Here is a 20,311-nt window from a genome sequence, read left to right on the forward strand (position 1 = left end):
GTGGCCGGGGAGCAGCCGGGGATCGAACTGGCGCAGCAGAGGCCGCGGGCAGCTTTGCAACCCAGTGCTCAACCGCTGTGCCACCGGGGAGGCCCTCAACAATTAATTTTCAAGTGAGACAAAATACAGAAAGCACCCGGCACACAGTAGGTGCTCAAGGCTTTGTTTCCCTTCCTATCCCCCACACGGGAGACCCAGGAAAGACACTGTGGAGAGGCCCAGGGGAGAGCAACACTCATTCACCCTGACTCCGCAGACAAAGCCCCAGGCCCGAGGGCCAAGGTGCTGTTCATGGCTAGATGGGGTGTGCAGGGGGCCCCCCATCAACACCCAGAGGAGGGGATCCCCGCAAGTCCAGCGATGCCTCCAGGGCCACCCGGACACTTAGGCAGCGGGCCGGGCCTCAGCCCGGAAAGGGAGAAACCATATGAAGCAGGAAAATCAAATGCAGTTGCCTTTTGGGCAGGGCCCCACAGAGGACCCCGTTATCCCAGTGGGTTGACCACCCTCCCCAGCAGAAGCACGCTCCTCGTGTCCCTGTGGAAAGTCACCACGAGGAAAGGCCGATGGGATTCAGTGTCTGGTGGGGGCGTGGGGTCAAGACGGGGCTGAGACCGGGGAGCCAGCTGGATGCTGGTGGCACCGGCGGCCTCCAAGCCTGCCTCGTCCAGCGTCATCGTGGCCTTGTGAGTGACCTGGAAGGAAAATTCTGGAATCATCGATTGATCTCTCAGGAAGGATCAACTAGGTCTTTCCTTTTGTTTCATTTTTTCCTGCTTTCCCCACACTGCATGTGGCTCACCCAACCTTCTCGCCCCCCTTCCCACTGGGATTCCCTCGGCTCCTCTCTGCCGCCCCAGCGCTGGACTTCATTCTGGTCCCTTCGCTGCTCAGTCCGTGCCTTAGCAATGCCGTCTCGCGTCATGTCCCCTTCACGGACACCGCTGTCTGCGGAAGGCCCCCGAACCTGGCCCTGCACCCCTTGGCCTCCCCAGGGCAACGTGATCTTGGGCAAGTCACTTCCCCTCTCAGATGGGCTCGGGGTCCCCAGTTATCTGATTTGGCAGTCGGCGCTCAGAGGGGTGCTGCAGCTTGCCGGAGGCCACACAGCTGGACGGGACAAGCCCGGACCTGGATGCGGGTATGCTGCCCTCCACGCCACGCCGCCTCAAGGGCACAGGGAGGCCACAGGGACCCAGGCTAATGCAGAAAGGGACCCAGGCCACTTTGGTGTAGGACAACTTGACCTGGTAGACCCTGCTTGCTGCTGACCAGACTGGGAATCCTGGTCAGTTCCTCAGCTCTCCAAGCTGCGTGTCCTCATCTGCAAGAAGGAAGGGCAGCACTGACCTCATCATTTTGCCATGAGGTGTGGCCTGAGCATCAGAGCGCAGGTGGGAGAGGGGCTGAGGGAGCCTGTGAGGTCCCGCCTCTCCAATGTTCCCTCTGACCTTCTGCAACTCTCCCCTCAGTGCGTGACCTTGGCCATTTACCTCCATTCTCTGCCCAGGGCCAGGAGTGACCTATGTGCCTCCACAGATCTTTCTAGAGCTTTCTAGAGCACACATACGATTAGGCCTAAAGCCCCTGATTTGGCTTCCAGGTCATCAGAATGGCTTCCAGGGTTGTCCAGGGCCTCAGGTCCATCCAGATAGGGGACTCCTGGGTCCCAGAGGCCGAGCCTCTCCTCCCAGCCTTTCCCCGGGCCCTGCTCAGGCCCTTTTTTGTAGCTTGTCCTTCTGGTCAGGAGTGACATCCCCAGGAAGCATCCTCTGCACTTGCAGCCCTGAATTTGCTTCCCTTTTCCTGTGTGCCCCAAGGGCAGGCCTGTGCGGTGGGTGGCGCGTGGAGCAAGAGCAGAGACGCAGACGGAGGAGCCTCGCATGATGACAGAGTTAGCATCCTCTGTCTTTAAGGAGACACTGGCCTTCTTCCAGCAGTAGCCAAAGGGCATCAAGAGCCGGCCTGCCCCCTGAAACCCCAATCCCAACGTACTTTGAAAATGTGCAGTGCAGGGTGTCCCGGGAAGCCCACAGCCACCCCTAGGAGGTGCTCCTCCAGTGTGTAGGTGCTGGAGATGGAAAATTGGGGGAAATAGAAGTCGAGTTCTCTGTAGAGAGACAGAAGTTGGTTTGCTGTTGAGATGCGCGTTTGACACACGCTTCTGCAGTCGGCAGCCTCTGCTCTCTAACAACCCAGGAGGGCACCTTCTCCTCACCCCCTGCCTCTTCCTGGCCTCTGCTCTCTGTCCCATTCGCCTCGGGAGGGCCACAGAAAGACGTTCTAAAGCTGGTCAGCACAGAGCTGGGGCTGGAGACAGCTTCAGGCTCCTGATCCAGTGCTCCCTCCCAGGCCCCAGTCATGACACCTTCAGGGCAGGCAGGGACAGTGCCCAGGGAGGACAGTACCCTGGGGGGGTCAGCACTCTGGGAGGGCAGTACCCTGGGGGACATGTAGGGGACTAAGCTAGCAGGCAGGGACTGGCTTCCCGGCCTCTGGGCGAGCAGCCTACCTTGTCCTGAGCAGACTGTCCCACTTGATCGGCATTTCGGGAAGCAAGGCATCTTCCAGCTGTGTCAGCTTGCCCCGGTGGGGGACAACGAAGAAGGTGGTGGTGTTCCCCGCGTGGCCCAGCTGCAGCACGGTGCACTGCAGCTCGGGGTCATGCAGGAGGCGCTGGCCGGCCTTCTGCTTCATCATGGGCACCTGCACCGCCCTGCGCTCGCTCACGAAGAAGTCTTTGGGGCTGGTGGCACTTGGGTCAAAGGCTCTCGCCCACCCTGCTGAGGGGAGAGACACACCCATGTCGCCCTTGAGACAACTGAGCAGGGGCTTAGGGGTGACCCATCTGGCAGCTGTGGGGAGTAGGAGGGGGAGCCCTGCATCTAAGCAAGCCTGGGAGGCTTCCTGGACGCTGGAGAGAAAAGGGGTTGAGGAGCAATTGGAGCCCCCATTCCTGAAGGGAGAGTCCACGCTGATCATGCACTCTTACCTCTGAGGAGCACGCGGTTCGTGGAGACCGCCTCGGTTTCGCTCCCGAGGTCCTCCACCCGGGCCCCAAGCGTCCCCGGGGTCTGCTTCTCTGCGTACTTGTCAAGGTGCGTGCGGAAGGGTCCCGTGCATGGGCCGACAACCCTGTGCTGGTCCAAGGTCACGAGGAGCTGGGGGTCCCGCCCGGGGAGCTTGACCAGCAGATCCTGGAAGCCCTCCTGGATCTCAGCCTCGAGCACCATGCTCAGGTTGAACCCCAGGCCCTCCAGGAGCTGGGTCCTGCTGGCCGCAGGGGTGTCTCGGAGCAGCATGGCCAAGGCCGAGGAGAAGCTCACAGGGGAGAAGAGGATGTTTGCCCCCGGATCCCTTAGAGCCAGCTGTTGGCAAAGTCAATGTTGCCCACGGAGATTTTGTGGCAGGGCAGAGCAGGCCTGGGGGGGGCTGTCCTGGGGACTGGGGTTGAGGAGATCAGAATCCTCTGGGTCAGCCAGGGCCAGACAGTGAGCCGTGGCCGTGAACACAGTGGCCAGCGACCACCACCGCGGGGCATCCATCCTCAGGGCCCGTGGTGGGCATGCAGGGCCCTGGGAAGACAATGATAGCAGTGTCAGTAACCCACGCTATCCAAGGCACGGCTGCTCTGAGCCAGGCGCCTCCATAGCCGGCCTTCATTCACCCTCACCCCAGTCCCACGGGGAGGCAGTAATACCCCCGCTTGGCAGAGAAGGAAACGGAGGCTCGGGAAGGCCAAGTCACCTGCCCAAGTGTGAGCCGCCTGTAGGTGGCAGAGTGAGGACTTGAAACCAGAGCTGGTGAAAGGGGGTGTGCACTCCGGCGAGACGTCCCCTCCCCTCCACTTCGGAGAACTTCTCACCACCTCTTGGGGCCTCTGCATGATCTGGCCCTCGCTGTCCTCACCCCTGACCGTCCTTCCCCTTCTCTGTCTGCTCTGACCACCCTGGTCTTCTTGCTAGTCTAGAGCTTAACAGCTCATTTCTACCTCAGGACCTTTGCACTTACGGTTGGCTGCCAGAACAGCCTGTCTTCAGGCCTTTCCATGGCTCATAGCCTCGTTTCATTCAGTTCTCTGTCAAAGGTCCCTCAGAAAGTCCCACTCTGTCCTGCCACCGGCTGGTACTCTGCCCTGCTTCTCGTGCCCATCTCGAATGCTGACATATATGTCCAGAGGTGAGCGCTCAGCGTCTGCCGGAAGAGCAGCATGTCTGCACGGCTCTTCAGCAGGTGCACTCTGGGACTCCAGTTGCACTCCTGGGGCACAAGCGTTTCCTGGTCCTTGGGGACCCTGCTCCCTGACACCTTGCTCCCCAACCTAGCTCCACCAGCGGCAATCCTGCTTGGCCCTGTCTGTCCCCCTGAGTTTGGATAAAGTGCTGACAGAATTGCTGGTCATCATGTCCCTCTGGTTTTCCGTGTGATCTTGTGAGGCTCTGGCCCCCTCTGAGCCTAAGTTCTCTCTGTAGAGGGAAGAAGCAGCTGAAACGCAGCCTCCAGGAAATCCTCGTCTGCAGAACTGTCATCCCCCAGGGCGGCGGACAGCAGAGAAGGCTCCCTGTCCCTGGGAACCCGCTTTGGTGAAGGTTATGACGTCAGCCTCTTATTCTACTTAACGTTCCTTCGTTCACTCGCTGGGCAAACACTGGCTGAGAGTCTGCCCCGTGCCAGGGCTTGAGCTGCACGATGGGCGTGAGGGACAGCCGCTTCTGCAGGGGGCTCGGGCCTGGGGGGCAGGCACGCGGACACTCTCACGAGCTCTGTGTTGGGCACAGCCAGGTCTCTGAAACCAGAGAGCTTTCGGGCTGACAGGATGCCATGACTCAATCTGACATTGTACAGATGGGAAAAGAGGCTGAGGGAGAAGCTTGGTTCATTCACTGGTTGACTTACTCATTCAAGAAATATTTGGCAGTCAGGACATGAGGGGAAGGCAGCCTGGGCCCTGCCTGGAAAGAGCTGCCTCCTCCAGCTGTTGTGGGAGGAGGAAACGCAGATAGCTGATTACAGTTCTCTGAGCAGCGGCAGCCAGAAGAGACCTACAAAGAGTGGGTGGGAAAAGCACAGGAGGAGGCACAGATAGCAAGGAGTCCCTGGAAGGCTTCCTGGAGGAGGTGGCCCTGAGCTGATACCGGAAGATGGAGCAGGAGAGAGCCCGGAAAGGGATTGCAACAGAGGCAATCGTATGTGGAAGGTCATGGCAGCAGGGTGGGCCAGCACCATCCAGACCGCAGCCTATGGTTGCAGCTCTCAGAGCGGCAGGGAGGCGTGTGTACGGGTGTGCAAGTGTGTGCATGCACTTATGCACATGTGGACCTCAGGAGATGGCTTGTGGCCGGTTCACCACATTGGCTGGGGAGCTGGGACTCCAACCACACCTCCAGCGCCACACTCACCTGAAGTGGAGGGCTTTCTGGAAGCCCTCACGAGGGCCGGGGTGCTCCAGCAGGTCTGCCTGGTTCAGGACACAGAAACCCGTTCCTGCAGGGGAGGATGGTGACAGGCTGGACATCTGGGATCAACACAGACCGTGCTGTGGCTGCCCTTGGTCTAATGTCCATGTCCAGCACAAACAGCCGGGAGGAAAACAACCCGCGCCCCCCCCCCACCCGTCGGAAGGTGTGGAAATCCATGCCTGGAGAAGGAGCTGGGAGCACGGCGGTGCCCAGGTGCTGGGCTGGTGTCGGGGTCTGAGTATCACTCCTCACTCTGCGGCCAGCCTCCCCTGAGTCTCAGGCCTTCCTCCACCCTCCCACCACCGCAGCTGCCCCCAAGGTCAAATCTGGGCTCCCTAAGGTCAGCCTTTGCAACTAGTAAAGAGCAGAGCAAATTGCAGTGAGCGCCCCCCCTCCCCAACCCTGCCCTGGGGTTTCCTCCTCTCATCCACCCACCAGAGTAGGTGCATTCTCGGCACCCACGTCTCTGGTCTTTCTCCAAGGAGCTCAGGTACAGCACTTTAAAATGTCACGATGGCGGGCCTCCCTGGTGGCGCTAGGGGTTAAGACACAACCTATGAAGCTGTCCGCAGCCTCTGCAGCACCGAGTTCAATCCCCAGCCAGGGAGATACCCTCACGGTGCAGCAGACCTCTCCTGACTCACCCGCTGCTCCCCTCAGCAGTGTATTACAGTGGGTCTGCCTGTTCTGTTCCCCACTCTGTCTCTGGTGAATCCTCTCACCCCTTGCACCTCTGGCTTACACCCCAATTCTTGTATGCATAAATAAATAAATCTTTTTTAAAAAGGCACCATGTCTTATTCATTGTGACAATAGCGCTTTTTTTTTTTTTTTTTTTTGTAGTGACAAATTCTTCAGGAACATCAATAGAACTTTCCACTCAATGCAGCACAAACAAGTTAATGTGTACAGAAAGTATTTGCAAAACTTTCGTAACTCAGATGGGCTGTCCTTCCGGAGCTGGCTTGGTGGTGGGATGGCTCCGGGTGGCCTGCAGGCTGACCGCAGAGACAAGGTCTCTGTGGGTGAGGGGTGTAGCCAGACAATTTTCTCCAGTTTTGTTTTGGCAACATTAGCTTTGCTCTGCTCGTCCACTGCCTGGACATCAACTCCTGCACCGTCACCACCCGTTGGCTTCTCCGGGCCTTCAGGTCTCTGCCTTGATGCTCACCCGGGGGAGGAGACAGTAGGAGCCCATTATAAAATCTGTTGTATTGAGCCACCACAGGATGCCCAGGCCTGCTGAGGGCACAGTAGAGCTGGTGAGTAAGGCATAATCCTGCCCACACGAATATCTTTGTTTCAAATCTTACTATGGAAAAATTCAAACATAAAAGTAGGCAGGACTGTACAGTGAGCCCCTTGTTGACATGAGGCTAACAATTTTTCCCACACACCTCTGAATTGTTTTCATTCTTTAATTATTTTGAAGCAAATCCTACACATCATCCCATTTTATCTCTAGGATTTTTTTCAAAAATCATAGCTACCTATCACACCTTAAAAACGTAAAACGTGAATCCTTAATGTCCTCAAACAGCAAGTGATTGTTACCCTAACTGGCTCCAAATGCTTATTTTTTTGATTTATTTATTTATGCATATAGGAAGTGGGGTACAGGCCAAAGGTGTGTGTGGAGGGTGGGTGAGAGGATTCACCAGAGACAGAGTGGGGAACAGAACAGGTGAATCTACTGAAATACACTGCTGAGGGGAGCAGTGGGCGAGTCAGGAGAGGTCTGCTGCGCCATGTGGGTAGCTCCCTGGCCAGGGATCAAACTCGTGCTGCAGTGGCTGGTGATAGCTTCATAGGTTGTGTCTTAATCTCTTGAGCCACCAGGGAGGCCCTCCAAATGCTTTTTTACCATTGGTTTGTTTGAATTAGCATCTAAAAAAGATCGCCACATGATAGTTACAAACACACTCGACATTCATGTGACACACTTCACGGTGAACAATTGTCCGTCACGCCTATTGGGTTTCAAACTATTTTCATCACCCCTAAAGGAGATCCCTGACCCATCAGTCATTACTCCCTATCCCTACCCTTCACCCCAGCACCTGAAAGCCGCTTCCCATCCCTATGGATTTTCTTGTTTTGGACATTTTATATAAACGGAGTCCTATGACACGTGACCTTCTGAGCCTTTCTTCATTCAGTCAGCATGTTTTCGAGACTCAGCCACGGAGAAGCAGGAGTCAGTGCTCAGTCCTTTCCATGTCTGAATAATATCCCATTGTCTAGACTGACCCCATTTTGCTTATCCATGGTTCAGATAATGGATATTTGGCAATTTCAGATTTTTTGGTTCTAAATAAAACTGCTCTGAACATTCAAGTACAGGTTTTCGTGTAGATATACGGTTTTGTTTTTCTTGGGCGTAAACCTACAAACAGAACTGCTGACTTACATGTAACTCTATGTTTAATTTGTTGAGGTCCTGCCAGGCAGTTACCACACAACAGCGGCGCTATCTTATGTTCCCATCGATAGGCACAAGTGTTCTCATTTCCCCACGTCCTGGGCAACATGTTATTTTCCATTATTGTCATCGTCACTGTCCTTGTTGTTAGGGTGAGTAGATGCAGGGGGCTTAGTAGGTGTATCTCACTGCACTTTGGATTGTGTTCCCTGCTGGTGAGTGCTTTGCACACCTGCCCGGTACTGGCTGGCCATTTGTAGATCTTCTTTGGAGAAATGTCTATTTATTCCAGCCTCTTGCCTGTTTTGAATTGGATCGTTTGCCTCTTTAGTATGGAGCTATAAGTGTTATTTAAATATTCTAGATACAGTAAATACCCTTCTCAAATACATGATTTGCAAAATATTTTCTCTCATGCTGTATGTTGTCACTGTTCTCTTCTTGATAGTGGCTTTCGATGTACAAAAGCTTCTCATTTTGATGACCTTCAATTTGTCTATTTTTTCTCTTATTGTTTATGATTTTGGGGTCAGAATTAGAAATCGACTGCCAAAATCTTGATGATTTACCCCCATGTTCATAAGGACCTTGACTTGTTGAAATATGGTGTGAGGTAGAGACCCAGCCCGGCCCACCCCACTCCCAATGACTATCACAACTTGTATTCCAATTACAAGTTTACCTGTCAAAACTCCCAAGGGCTGGGACCCTGACACTTTTGTACACCACTGACGTCTCCACAAGACTTCAATGATTAATATTTAATACCAATTTAGTGAATAAATGGATGAATGTGTGAATGAATTGTTATAATTTTGGTTACAAAAAGTGATTATCAATCTGGTTGGAGTCAGAGCTCCTAAATTGCTATTTGTTTTCTATTTAATTGATCTGTCTTTTGCATCTTTCCTCCTTTTTTATCTTATTTTGGGGTTATTTGAATTGTGTATATGTTGCCATTTGACTCAACTATTGACTTTTTAGCTATCCTTCTTTGTTTTGTGTTTCTTCAGTGGATTAAGGATTTACAATACATTTTTAACTTTCACCTTTTGCTTTCAAGTAGTAGACCTCTTTAAGTTGAGAAACCTACGTCAACATCCTTAATTTTTTCTCCCTTCTGGCCTTTGTGTGATTGTTCTCTTTTCTCACTTTTGCATTAAGTTTGAAACTTCACAATGTGTTGCAACTATTTTACTATAGATAATCCCTTATCCATCAGAGATTAAAAATGAGGAATCATTAATCATTTTTGCCACTCTGCATTTTGGGTTCAGATACCAATTTTTCACCTGTGTTATTTTTCCTTCTTTCCAAAGAACTTGCTTTAATGTTTTGTAATACCAGTCTGCTATGAATAAAGGGTCTCATCTTTTGTATAAAATCTGATGCCATCTCCAGGCAGATAGTGTCAGAATTAAACTGACTTCTGCACTTCTGACTTTTGCTTGTGTTGAAGAATTGCTTGTTGGTATGGGGGAGACTTCACACATGCTCAGGACCCAAAATCCAGTGGCCTTGGGAGAAATGACTGAACCTTGAACCTCTCTGTTCTTCAGTTTCCTGGTCTATGAAATGGGCCTAATAATAGCATCCATCTCATAGTGTCAGGCAGTCAGGGCAGGGAGAGTGATGCCTAAGAAAACTAACAGCCAACTATATCCAAGATGCAGGAAAAACCTTCCTAGAAGGGGGAAGGCAGACACCCACCCCAACCTGCCAGGGCTGATACAACTGAGCTACGCCCCCAGCAGTGCAGTTGAAGGGGGCATGGCATAGAAACTCCTGTCAGGACCAGTGAACCAACATCTGGAGTAGCTGCACCATCAACCCCAGGAAGGAACAGCGTGAGCTGCCTTTTACACCTCCTTTAGGACAGGAATCCCCCACTGTTGATGCAACTGTTCTCCCATGCACTCTGCCCCCTCGGGCCCCCTTCCTGGGTATACTGTCACTAAATAAACTTTGCTTTGCCCACACTTAGCTTTGAATACTTTCCTGGCCATAGTTGAGAACCAGAGACCCCTTTCAAACTGCTAAAGACAGGATCATCACAGGTTATTCCAGTTACAGCCCTGAGCAGATTGCTTGGCATTAGGATCTCCACGACTTAGTTCCTGGACACCATCTTCAGCGCCTGTCACACAGCATCTGGGGACGCAGGAATGAGTGAGCACGAGGACTGCTTGTTTTGTGCATTTATTGTTGCTTTGGTGCATTTAGTCTTTGCTCCTGGGGCTCCCTTCTGCCGTCTGAGTCGGGGGCTCATCTATGGTGAAGAGGACTCAGACCTGGCAAAGCAGCTGAGAGGCTACAGCCGTGAACCTACTTTCCCCAGATTGGGGGTGCCAAGGGGCCAAAGAGGGAGATCCTAGAGGAGGGGAGGCCCAGCTCAGCTGCAGCCGCAAGGGGTGGAAAGGCTGTGTAGATGTGGTCTGGGGTCAGGAGCCTCTGCAAAGGTAGATGGGCACATCCCAGGGGAGAATGAAACTGGAACTGGGGACCCAAGATAGGAATCAGCCTGAGAGCAGCAGGGTCCTCAACCTACCCTACTCCTCTCACCCCCCCAATTGGGACCTTAGGGTCACAGGCATAAAGCCAGGTTTGGTGAGCTGACGAGGCTGCAACAGGGGCCGAGGAGGCTTGAAGTCAGATCGAGGTGCAGGGGCATAAGGGGTGTCCAGTCCAAGGAAGATGATTGTTGTCAGGTGGTCTCCAAGTCACCGAATGAACAGTCCACGGGCTCCCTGCGTGCGGGCCCATCTGGCAGAGCCACTGTCACGGACATGCAGGCAGGATCTGGCCCGCCACTTCGTACACAGAGGCCCGGGCGCCTGGCTCCTTAGTGCAGGCGGGCGGGGCCGTTGCTCAGGGAGGAAGGCGCCTTACCCTGATTGGGGTTGGCCACTTTGGCCAGAAAGAGGATGCTCTCGGTCTTTTTGGAGACGATGCACAACAGAAAGGGCCTGTTGAAATTCATAATTTTCATCGGGCCCCATTTTCCAGACAAGGGGATCATTTTAACTCCTGTGGCGGCCGCTGCTTCCGTGCCCACCTCAGCCACGTCAAGCTCCGTCTGGTGGACCATCTGTGGGGACACGAGAACATTACCCACCACAGGCAGGATGGCGAGGGGAAGTGTCCTCCCTGAGCACTTCCGAGGGGACTGACATTTAGCAGCCGCCGCTGGCCTGGCGTTCTTCATCTGTCCCCCACAGGCCTGCCGCGGGTTGGCATAGTCCCAGCACATGGACAGACGAGGCTCAGGGGCAGTAGTGATCTGCCCGGGGTCCCGGGGGTTGAGAATGGGGTGGAAGCACCCTGCTCTGGACCCCCCTCTGAGCCACTCCCCACTTATTGTTGGGGGCGGGGAGGACAAGAGCAACGCCAGATGTTTTTCTTGCATGCAACTTCCTGGAAGCCTCTCCACTTCAAAGCAGCTGGAGCAGATCTCTCTTGGGCCAGGCTCTCGGCTGCTTTGCACAGGATGTGGTTCCCATCCCTGGACTGTGCACTCCCACTACCACACCTTTTGAAAGGTGGGGTACAGAGGAGAGTGGGGGGCTGCCCAGCTGCCCCCCGCCCTTCTGACCACTCTGCTCTGGGAGCGCAGTGCAAGGTCTACTCTTAGTGTGTTGTCATCACAACAGCCACATGGCGGTGGTTACTGCCCATCACCTCTTATTGCTCTGCGGGCGCTGCATGCTAGCCAACAACTTTCACCCCAGCTTTACAGATGACAAAGCTGAGGGGCAGAGGGATTTACTTCCTCGGCCCCTGTAGGCATTAGCATGGGTGGGGGCCACACAAATTCCAAGCCAGGGTCCTCCCTGTGACAGGCTGTGTATCCTGTGATATTGCAGGGGGAGGTGGGGTGGGGGGTCAGCCCCAGCACAGTGGTAACCTCATGCTTCTGGGTGGGGGCAGGGGTGTGGGGAGGGGTTGTCCCAGGGAAGGTGATGGGATGATTCCACATTATCCAAAGGTGTGCGTGGCCTCCACCCTTCAAGTAGTATCCCAGGCCTAGCGACTCACCTGGGAAACCTTCAGATTCTTCCTTCCGGTGACTCCCGAGAAGTCAGCCTGGTGGGTGAAGACTTTTCTTATACCCAGCCTGGGCAGAATATTTTCCAGCTGGTAGTTGCTGGAGATGGAAAACTTGGGCAGGTAGAGCTCATCTATGAGGCTAAGAAATGAAAAACATAAACCTGAACATCCGCTTGGCTGGGTACCCACATCCCCCACCCCCCCTCACAGTCTGGTCTTCCCTTATTTCCTCTCCAGCCTCCCCTGCTCTTGCTGGAATAAATGCTCCTTTCCCAAGTTTCGCGACTGTCCATCCACAGACGCAAGTGCCACTGTGTGATGGGCAGGGATCCGAGCCTGGCCTGTTCTCTGAAGCTTGAAGAGCAGCCAGAAACACCCACACTCCAGCAAGCACACTGGGAGACTGTGCCGGGGCGACCCACTCCACGGGCACCAGGAAGGCTTCCTGCAGGAGGTGGCATGGAGCCTGAGTCCCAAAGGAGGGAACAGAGCTGAAAAGGAGGGAAGGAGCAGGTGGAAGAAATTGCAGGAAGGTGGAAAGAAAGTGGGGGTGCCCCATAGCCTGGAGGGCAGCCTTCAAGTGGGGGGAGGAGAGAGGAGAGGCCATGGGCAGGGGCTGAGCAGAGCATGAAGGGCCTGTGGCTACATCTGAAGGGACTGGGGGATCCTGAAACAATGAACTGAAGCTCCCACGTTGTCTCCGCAGTGAGCACCTTGAGGATGAGGACTGCTTCTGAGCTGAACTGGTGAGTTCTTAGGCAAAAACCCTCTGAGCCCCACCTCTCTGCAACATTTCCCTTAAGAATCTTGTCATGGTCTCTCAGGCCTTACAGTCGCCAAATATGAGGAGGCTGTACCTCCCGTTAAACTTTGAGTCCATGGGCATAGAGAGGGCATCTATTCCTCTGCGATTCATTCATTCAGTAAATATTTACTGAGCACCCACCACGGGCCAGGAATGTCTGAGGCAGGTTTTCTCAGTGCTTTGTAAATCAGGGAATATTCTATCCATGTACAACTAGTCATCAAGCCCCTGCTATGTGGTAGATATTTCGTGTTAGAGGAGGAAAGTTTCAGGCAGGCAGGAAGAACACAGGGTGTTGTGGGGTCAGATGTGTGTCCAGGGGTCTCCTGGGATCTGCTGAGCAGGAGCCAAGACACGCAGCATCGGTGGCCAGGATGCTCCTCTCCATTCAGTAGGAAGCTGAGCCCCAGGGGAGAGCAGTGGCTGGCCAAGGTCAGGCTGCCCTGGGGCGTGAGCCTTGGAGCTGGACTTGGTGTCGGGACTCTCCTCCTTGTCAAGCTGCCTGCACCCCCTCCCTATACACCCAATCCCCTGGCAGGGCCCAGCACTACATCTGCCTCCCTTGTTCCCTTTGATATTCGTCTCCTGAAGTCCATGTCCTGGCCTGACTCTACCCTCAGGTTTATCTGGAACCAGATATCCTCCTTGGACCTACCTTCATTGATCGCACCCAGATTCCTGCCCTTGACTCCTAAATGGCCCCTGCCTCCGCCCCCCCTCGCCCCAACACCTGTCCTCTGCACACTATTCTCCGCTCAGCATCGCCGATAGTCCTTCAAAAACAACATTCGGGTCATTCAGTTTTGGGCCCAATTCTCAAGATGACTCTATTTCACTTAAGGAGGAAGAGTTAAAGTTTTCTAGGGGTCTGCACAGCCCTGCATACCCCAAGCAAGCCACGCCCTGATCCCAGACCCTTCCTCTCACTCATTCTGCTCCAGCCACTCTGGCCTCACTGATCCTCAAACACACCAGCGAAGGTATCTCTGTGCTAGAGTTTTTGCACCGGCTGTTCCCTCTAAGTACAATGCTTTTCCAGCATATCCATGTGGCTTAATCCTTTCCTTCAAATATTGCCTAATGGTTACCCTATTAAAAATCACGAACTACCTTTTGGTCCAGTTTTCCTAATTTTTTTTTTTTTTACCCTGCTCTACTCTCCTCCTACGCCTATTTTTCACCTTCTAAAAACATCAAATAATTTCCTTGCTGATTGTATGGTTTTATTGTCACTCTCAAAGGAAGCTGCATGAGCATAAGGAATTGTGCTTTTATTTGCTAGTGCAGCCTCAGGGTCTAAATGAGTGCCAGGCACATAGTAGGTGTTCATTTAACCCTTCGACACATGCTGATTGAAGGAACATAATAGTTCTCAGTCTGTCTCACCTCAACAGGCACAATTCCTTGTGTCCACCTTGACTTTGAAGAGGTAAAGATAAGGAGAGAACACTCGTGGGCGTCGGGATTACTCATGCCTAAGCGGATGTTAAAGATTCCCCGTTCGGTCCAACATCATCATCGGAGAAAATTAGCCCAAAGCCACGCAGGCAGCCAAGGGGGAGGTGATCCCAGACTCCACCCATCCCAGTACCTGTTCTCCAGCCACCACCTCCACCAGGCCCTGCATGACGGGGGGGCAGTGGGCATTGAGGAAGAGGGGGTGTCCCCGATGGAAGGAGGGCGGGCAGGTATCAGGCCTGGGCTAGTCACCTCATCTGCAGCGAGGCTCTCCACCTCCTCAGGGTCTCGGGGCTCAGCCTGGCCTCCACCTGCCGCATTTTGCCAGTGTCAGGGAGGATTAAGAGGGCACTGTCGTTGCTGGTGTACTGGAGCTCCAGCACCGTGCAGCCCAGCGCCTTGTCCCGGAAGTTGGGCGCGGTCAGCTCCTCCATGCTCATCATGGACACCGTCACCGGCCTGCTCTTGCTCACGTAGAACTTGGTCTTGAAAGTATCTCGGGGGTCAAAGGGTTTCTTCCACTTGGCTAGAGGAGGATGGAGTGGTCAGAGAACTGTGACCCGGGGCTGCCCTGCCTGCTCCCTTGCTGGGTCCCCCAAGGTTTCTCCCTTGAAAGAATGAAATAGTTTCTCCTGCCTGCATTGGCCAAAGCACCTGCTAAATAGGTGAGCTGTTGGGGGTGAGCCTGGCAGGAGGCCGTGAAACAAAGACCTGGTTCATTTGCTAAGTGGGAAGCCAAAAATGTGACAGTGCAAAGAGGGGAGGAGGAGATAGGTGACCTCCCTGGGAGACACTGGCAATCCCTGAAGCCTCAAGAGAAAGGCCAAAACATTTGGGGGAGTGTTTGGGGAGAAAAAGGAGGAAAGAGGCTGAGCCCCGTGTGTGGGTTGCTTGCTGCAGACAGAGGGGAATGCCCATCCAAGTGAGCCATCTGCACCTGAATGGTGCCGGGAGGACCCCAAGAACAAAACCCCATGGGCAATGGTGACATCTTGGGGGGCAGGGGCACCAGGCATCCCCAGTGCCATGGGTCGAGAAGTGTGGCTTATCTTTCGTAACTTGCAGGGATGGATGGATCCCCTCACGTCGGGTCACGTCCACCCACGGGCTGTCCTTGTGATCTGCCCAGATTCACTCTGGATTCTCAGTCTGGGGCCCCTATAACCCACCCCCAATCCAGGGGGGTTTGGGATTGTGACAATTTCTCAGGCTCAGCAGCCAGTAGCGCGGCATCTGTGCCTCTCGGCCAGCCTTGGCCTCTAAACAGCCCGGCCATGCACCTTCCTGGAGGCCGCCCCCTCCCAGCCAGTCCTGGGAGGGATTTCCAAGGTGAGGTCAGTCCTGTTAGCAGGGCAAGTTTAAATCAGAATAAAAAGGCCTTTGTCCAGTTCAGACAAAGGGTTAATGGATTCCTCTGCAGAGTCCAGGAATTTGGAACCCCATGAAGGAAGACAATGCCTATCAGGCAGGCCAGCTTGGACCTCCCACCCCCAGCCCAGGGCACCCTCCTCTGCCTGGAATGTGTCGATTTACACATTCCACAGAGCTGGGACACAAAGACCCCTGAAGGCTCAGAGCTACCAAGGCGAGTGTTTCCCTCCACCCCCAAGCCCGGCCCCACCTTTAAAGAAGATGTAATTCACCAGGACCATCGCCGTGGGCTGCTCAAGGCCCTTGATCAAGTCCACAATCTTCCCCTGGGTTTTCTTCTCCACGTAGCTGTTGATGAGCTTCTCGGCAGCGGCGGTGTCCATGAAGCTGGTGGAGAAGGCCTCCGCGGCATACAGCGCCTGGGCTTCAGCCTTGAACTTTTCCAGCAGCCTCAGCGACTCGTCGATGAACATGGCATTGCCCAGGCTCAGCTGCAGCTGGTCGTTGGGACGGCTGAGGGTGCTCAGCAGGTGCTGGAAGCCCTGGTGGATTTCTGACTCAGGGATCTCTGTGAGGTTGAACTTGAGGCCCTTCAGGATCTCTGTCCAGGTGGCGCTACGAGCCCCCAGGGACAGGAAGGCCAAGGCCATGGAGATGCTCAGCGGGGAGAAGGCCACATTCCTGTTGCGGTTCTTTGCAGCCAACTGCTTGTAGAGGCCGAAGGCAAATTTAGTGTTGCTGGAGGCTAATCGGAGGGTGTCCCTGGGCGCGCCCGTGAGCTGGCCCTCCTGGGCCACATTTTCCTGCTCAGGAATGTCCTCCGATTGACCACGCACGGGGGCGCAGAGCCCAGCCACCAGGAGCAGGGCTAGGAGGGGTGACATCCCTTTGCCTTCAACTCTGAAAAGCAGAGCTCCAGTAAGTCTAGAAAGAGCAGAGGGTGACCTGCTCCTGTCCCACCGCTCCCTTGGGGGCCTGCGTTCCTGCCTCTGCCTTGAGCTGGTTTTGTGACTGCCCCGAGGAAGGTGCCCTCCCAGGTACCCAACACATATGAATTACACCTGATTATATTCCACGTTCCCTCCCACTCTTTGAGGGAAGAACTCTAATGTCATTTCCCCACAGAGAGGTGAAGGTGTTACAGGGCAGGGAGAGGGGCAGCCCAAACCCCACAAACCTGACTATTTTATATAGGGTTCTGCCATCCGCTGCATTTACACAAAACATGAGACTTTAATGGGAAGGAACTTTAATACAATTAGGAAACAAGACCTTGGGCCCGACTCACCTCTCTGAGTGGGGCTGGCCCTAGTGAGGGTTCAGGTGGCGCAAAAAGCTGCTGGGCAGTGCTGGTGCCTTGGTGGCTGTGATGATTGGCGTGAAGACCTAAGGGAGGCAGAACATTCTTTGCAATCCCTGCCTTGGGAAGCCTCAAAGCCTTCCCGATGAGGGGAAAACAATGGGCTTCAGGTCTCAGGGACCTGGAGGGCTTCCTCTGGGCCGCTGGGAGTGCTGTGGGGCGACCTCTCTGAGGTGGATTCCCACCTCTCTGAGAATGAGTCCCATCTCTGCACAAGTTGAGTGGCTCCCGTGAGATAAAGGGTGAAGGGGTTTGACTTATAGTGACGGCGGAGGAGAATAGAAAAACGGGAAAGGAGGTGCCACAACCCCAGAAACCTGGCTCACACAATGCCAGGAGCTGGAGGGGGGGTAGAAAGGATTAACACAGCCATTAACCCAGCTATAGGAACCAAGGTCCTTAGGCCCCAGCGCCCAGCTCACCGAGGACCCAAGCAGGCATCAGGCTGCAGCAGGGGGTGTCGGGAGCCTGCGCACAGGCCTGAAGGTGGAGATACGGGAGATTGAGGGCCAGGGTAGACATCCGGCCTCTTTCAAATTCTACATACTTTATTCAAAGTCAACAACCAACAAACCCCTCCAGGGAGAAGCAGGCTCCCCTCCCCCAAAAGAAGAGCAGTCACTCTCAGGGCGGTGCAGGGGCTTCTTTTCACCAGCTCTCTGTCCCTCCCCGGGCAGCCGCCTCCTGCCTGTCCGTGCCCTGTCCCAGGCCGGGGCTTCTCAGCACTGACCTCCCTCAGCGGAGGCCGCTCTCCTCCAGGCCGCCCGCCTGCGACAAGGCAGGCCTCTCTCAGCAAGCCTGTTCCTTTCGGGGCAGCCCTTTCTGCCTGCCAGTGTCCACGCAAGTGTCCTTTGCTCTTCTGTCCCCTTCTCTAATAAACCTGCTCTTTCAAATGTAACGAACGTCTCTGTCTCGTGGGGACACTCGCCCGGGAAACACACCGCGCGCCGCTGAGGAGGAAGCTCTGCCCACACCTCTCCCGCAGTGAACCCGAGGACCCGCGCTCAGAACCCAGCAACTCCAAAACACACACGAGCCATCGGTGTTCCCTGCTCTCAGTGGGTGAACGTGCAGCAGGAGGTGAACTTGCTCTCAGGAGCGGCAGGTCCAGCTCCAGCCCAGGGCGCAGGGGATGCAGCGGAGGCTCAAAGACCGGGGAGAGGCTGATTTCAAAGCTGGTGGCTGCAGCACTAGGACTGCTGGGCCCGCAGCCTCCACCCTCCCAGCCACCCACCCAGGCCCCGCTCAGAGCAGAAAGGGCAGCTCCGGCGGGGGAGGGAGAAGCAGGGGAAGCAAGTACGGGCAAGAGGAGAGGGAGTTGGGGTGATTTTCTTCAAAGGCCGTGGAGAAACCCGGCGAGGAAGGCCACTCGGTTGCGGGCCCTGCTTGTTGATGCTCAGGCTGACGCAACTATTTCTTGGGGAAACAGTTACACATTTTTTTTCTCACAAAGTTATTTTTGGAGAAAAAGTCTTGTCTGTTTGGACACGCTGGCAGGCAGGCTGCCCTTCCCGGCTGGGGGTCCTTGAGGTGAGGGCCCTGGGACAACTCCCCACCCTCAGCCCCCCCACCCCACCCTGTGGCCTCTGCCCCGGGTGGGCACAATAATTCTGTCCCTCAGGAGCCCTACTGGGGTCAGACTAAGGGAGGGAGGCACCCGTCCTGCAGGACTTCGTGTCCTGAGGAGGAGGGGTTGCAGGCACTATGGTATGGGGTACCCGTGAATCAGGATCCTGGCTGGAGTCAGCGCGAGTGTTAGAGGAGAAACGGCTCCAAGCACCTCCATCCCCCTGCAGGTGTGAAAACCCAGAGCCCCAGGGAGGGCTGGGGATTCAGAACCAGGACCCCAACTGTCCCGCAGGGCTGGGCATCCCCCTCTGAGGCCCTCCCACTGCCCCACTCTGAGGCCCTCCCACTGCCCCTTTCTGGGGGCCTGAGGAGAAGGCCTAGAGGAAGCCTCCGGATTACCTGGCGGGAGAGCTGTGAGGAGGGCGTCCCTGCAGGCCGGGGAGTGCGGGATGCCTGGATGCTAGGCTTATTTATCCCTGCGAGGGACTCCTCCCCCTCTGGGAAACCTTGGCTGGGCCACCCAAGGAAGTGTTGCTCTCAGACTGGAGACGGCCCCATGGTGGTTTCTGGTAACAGGGATTTATTACATCTACTCAAATAGTTCAGTGAGGGCAAGAGCGCTCATACTTTTTTCCGCCAACAACAAAAAACAAAAACCTGCCTTGTTTCAACAAAACCCCCAAAACTTTCCTCATTTCACTTTCTCTTTGGTTTGTTAAATTACTCACTGAGGAACACTGGGCATCCAGAGAACGGGACACAGGAAAATTCCCTGATATTGGTATTTTTTTTTTTAAATAACCATCCTTGTTAGGTTTTTTCCCCTCCTGTTTATGAAACACTCGTCAGGAGCCATGTAAACAAGTCAGAACACTCAGAGAAGAAAGTGTTGGGATACCGTTTAATAAGCTTGAAAACTAACCCCCCACCCCTTGCACAGAAAGCAAGTAGGGGAGGCCTCGATAGATAAGGGAAGTGATAAGGTTGCCATGGGAACCGGCCCTGTGACTGACCACCATGACCAGAAAAGCCAGCCCAGCTCCAGGAATGCAGGAGCAGAGGCCAGAACTCCTTTCTGTGTCAGAGGCCAGAGCCTGACCAGACATCCCTGGTGCCAACTGGCGCCCCAAGTTAGAAAGCCCTCGAAGACAGGGTATACAAAGGAGCCCCAAATCCTCTCCTTTGCACCTCTCCCATCTTGCCCGCTGCTCCCCTCATCAGTGTATTTCAATAAATACGCCTTTTCTGCTCTCCTCTCTGTCTCTGGTGAATTCCTTCAGCCCTGAACCTCTGGCCTCACCGCAATATTTCTCCCCACTACAAAAATCTTCCCCAGAATTTATCACCAGGGGAAGTCCCAGGAAACAATTCATCTGATTTCTTTACAAGTCACTTCTCTTTGATGTGTCTGTGATTTGAATCTTGATACACAATCAGATATAGTTTTTAAATGTAGCACCTTTATTTTCTTACAGATTTTCATTTTCAGGCCCTACCCTCAGAGAGGGGCGATGGATTTGAGGGCCCCAGACTCTAAGGGGAGCTCTGTTTTGGGGCCCTTCGTCCTGTTGCTCTTCCACTCTTGGTTCACCTGGCAGCTGGTTGTCTCTCCCTTCTGACCTGCAGATCTCTCTGAGCTAATCCCAGACCTTTCTTGGGCTCTCCCAAGGGAAAAATCTCCATAATCCTGTGTAGTCACAAACCTCCATTCCCAACAACCTCTAACAAATGTGTGTGGAACCCTCTGGTGTTCCACAGAATGCAGTCTGAAAACCACTGGATTCATGGTGCGGGGATGGCTTGGGCACCCCGTCCACGGG

At 54.5% G+C, this 20,311-nt stretch overlaps 2 protein-coding genes across 2 annotated transcripts; both read right to left on the reverse strand.

Moving 5' to 3' along the window:
- Positions 1–1,028: 1,028 nt before the first annotated feature.
- LOC119238138 (putative serpin A13) lies at positions 1,029–3,545 on the reverse strand. Its single transcript, XM_037501854.1, is given in 7 exon segments — positions 1,029–1,110; positions 1,351–1,376; positions 1,996–2,110; positions 2,513–2,783; positions 2,993–3,373; positions 3,376–3,430; positions 3,432–3,545. Coding segments are annotated over 7 exon segments (1,044 nt in total).
- Positions 3,546–10,034: 6,489 nt separating this feature from the next.
- On the reverse strand, positions 10,035–18,955 carry LOC119239428 (alpha-1-antichymotrypsin-like). Its single transcript, XM_037503972.2, has 6 exons — positions 18,891–18,955; positions 16,851–16,948; positions 15,813–16,462; positions 14,444–14,717; positions 11,917–12,067; positions 10,035–10,969 (listed from the first exon to the last, which is right to left on the reverse strand). The coding sequence occupies exons 3-6, from the start codon at positions 16,444–16,446 to the stop codon at positions 10,724–10,726; spliced, it is 1,305 nt and encodes a 434-aa protein (XP_037359869.1). The 5' UTR covers positions 16,447–16,462; positions 16,851–16,948; positions 18,891–18,955; the 3' UTR covers positions 10,035–10,723.
- Between the last annotated feature and the right edge of the window lie 1,356 nt (positions 18,956–20,311).

Source organism: Talpa occidentalis, unplaced genomic scaffold (assembly GCF_014898055.3).
Source record: "Talpa occidentalis isolate TD23 unplaced genomic scaffold, MPIMG_talOcc4v2.1 talOcc4.11, whole genome shotgun sequence".
Taxonomy (NCBI): Eukaryota; Metazoa; Chordata; class Mammalia; order Eulipotyphla; family Talpidae; genus Talpa; species Talpa occidentalis.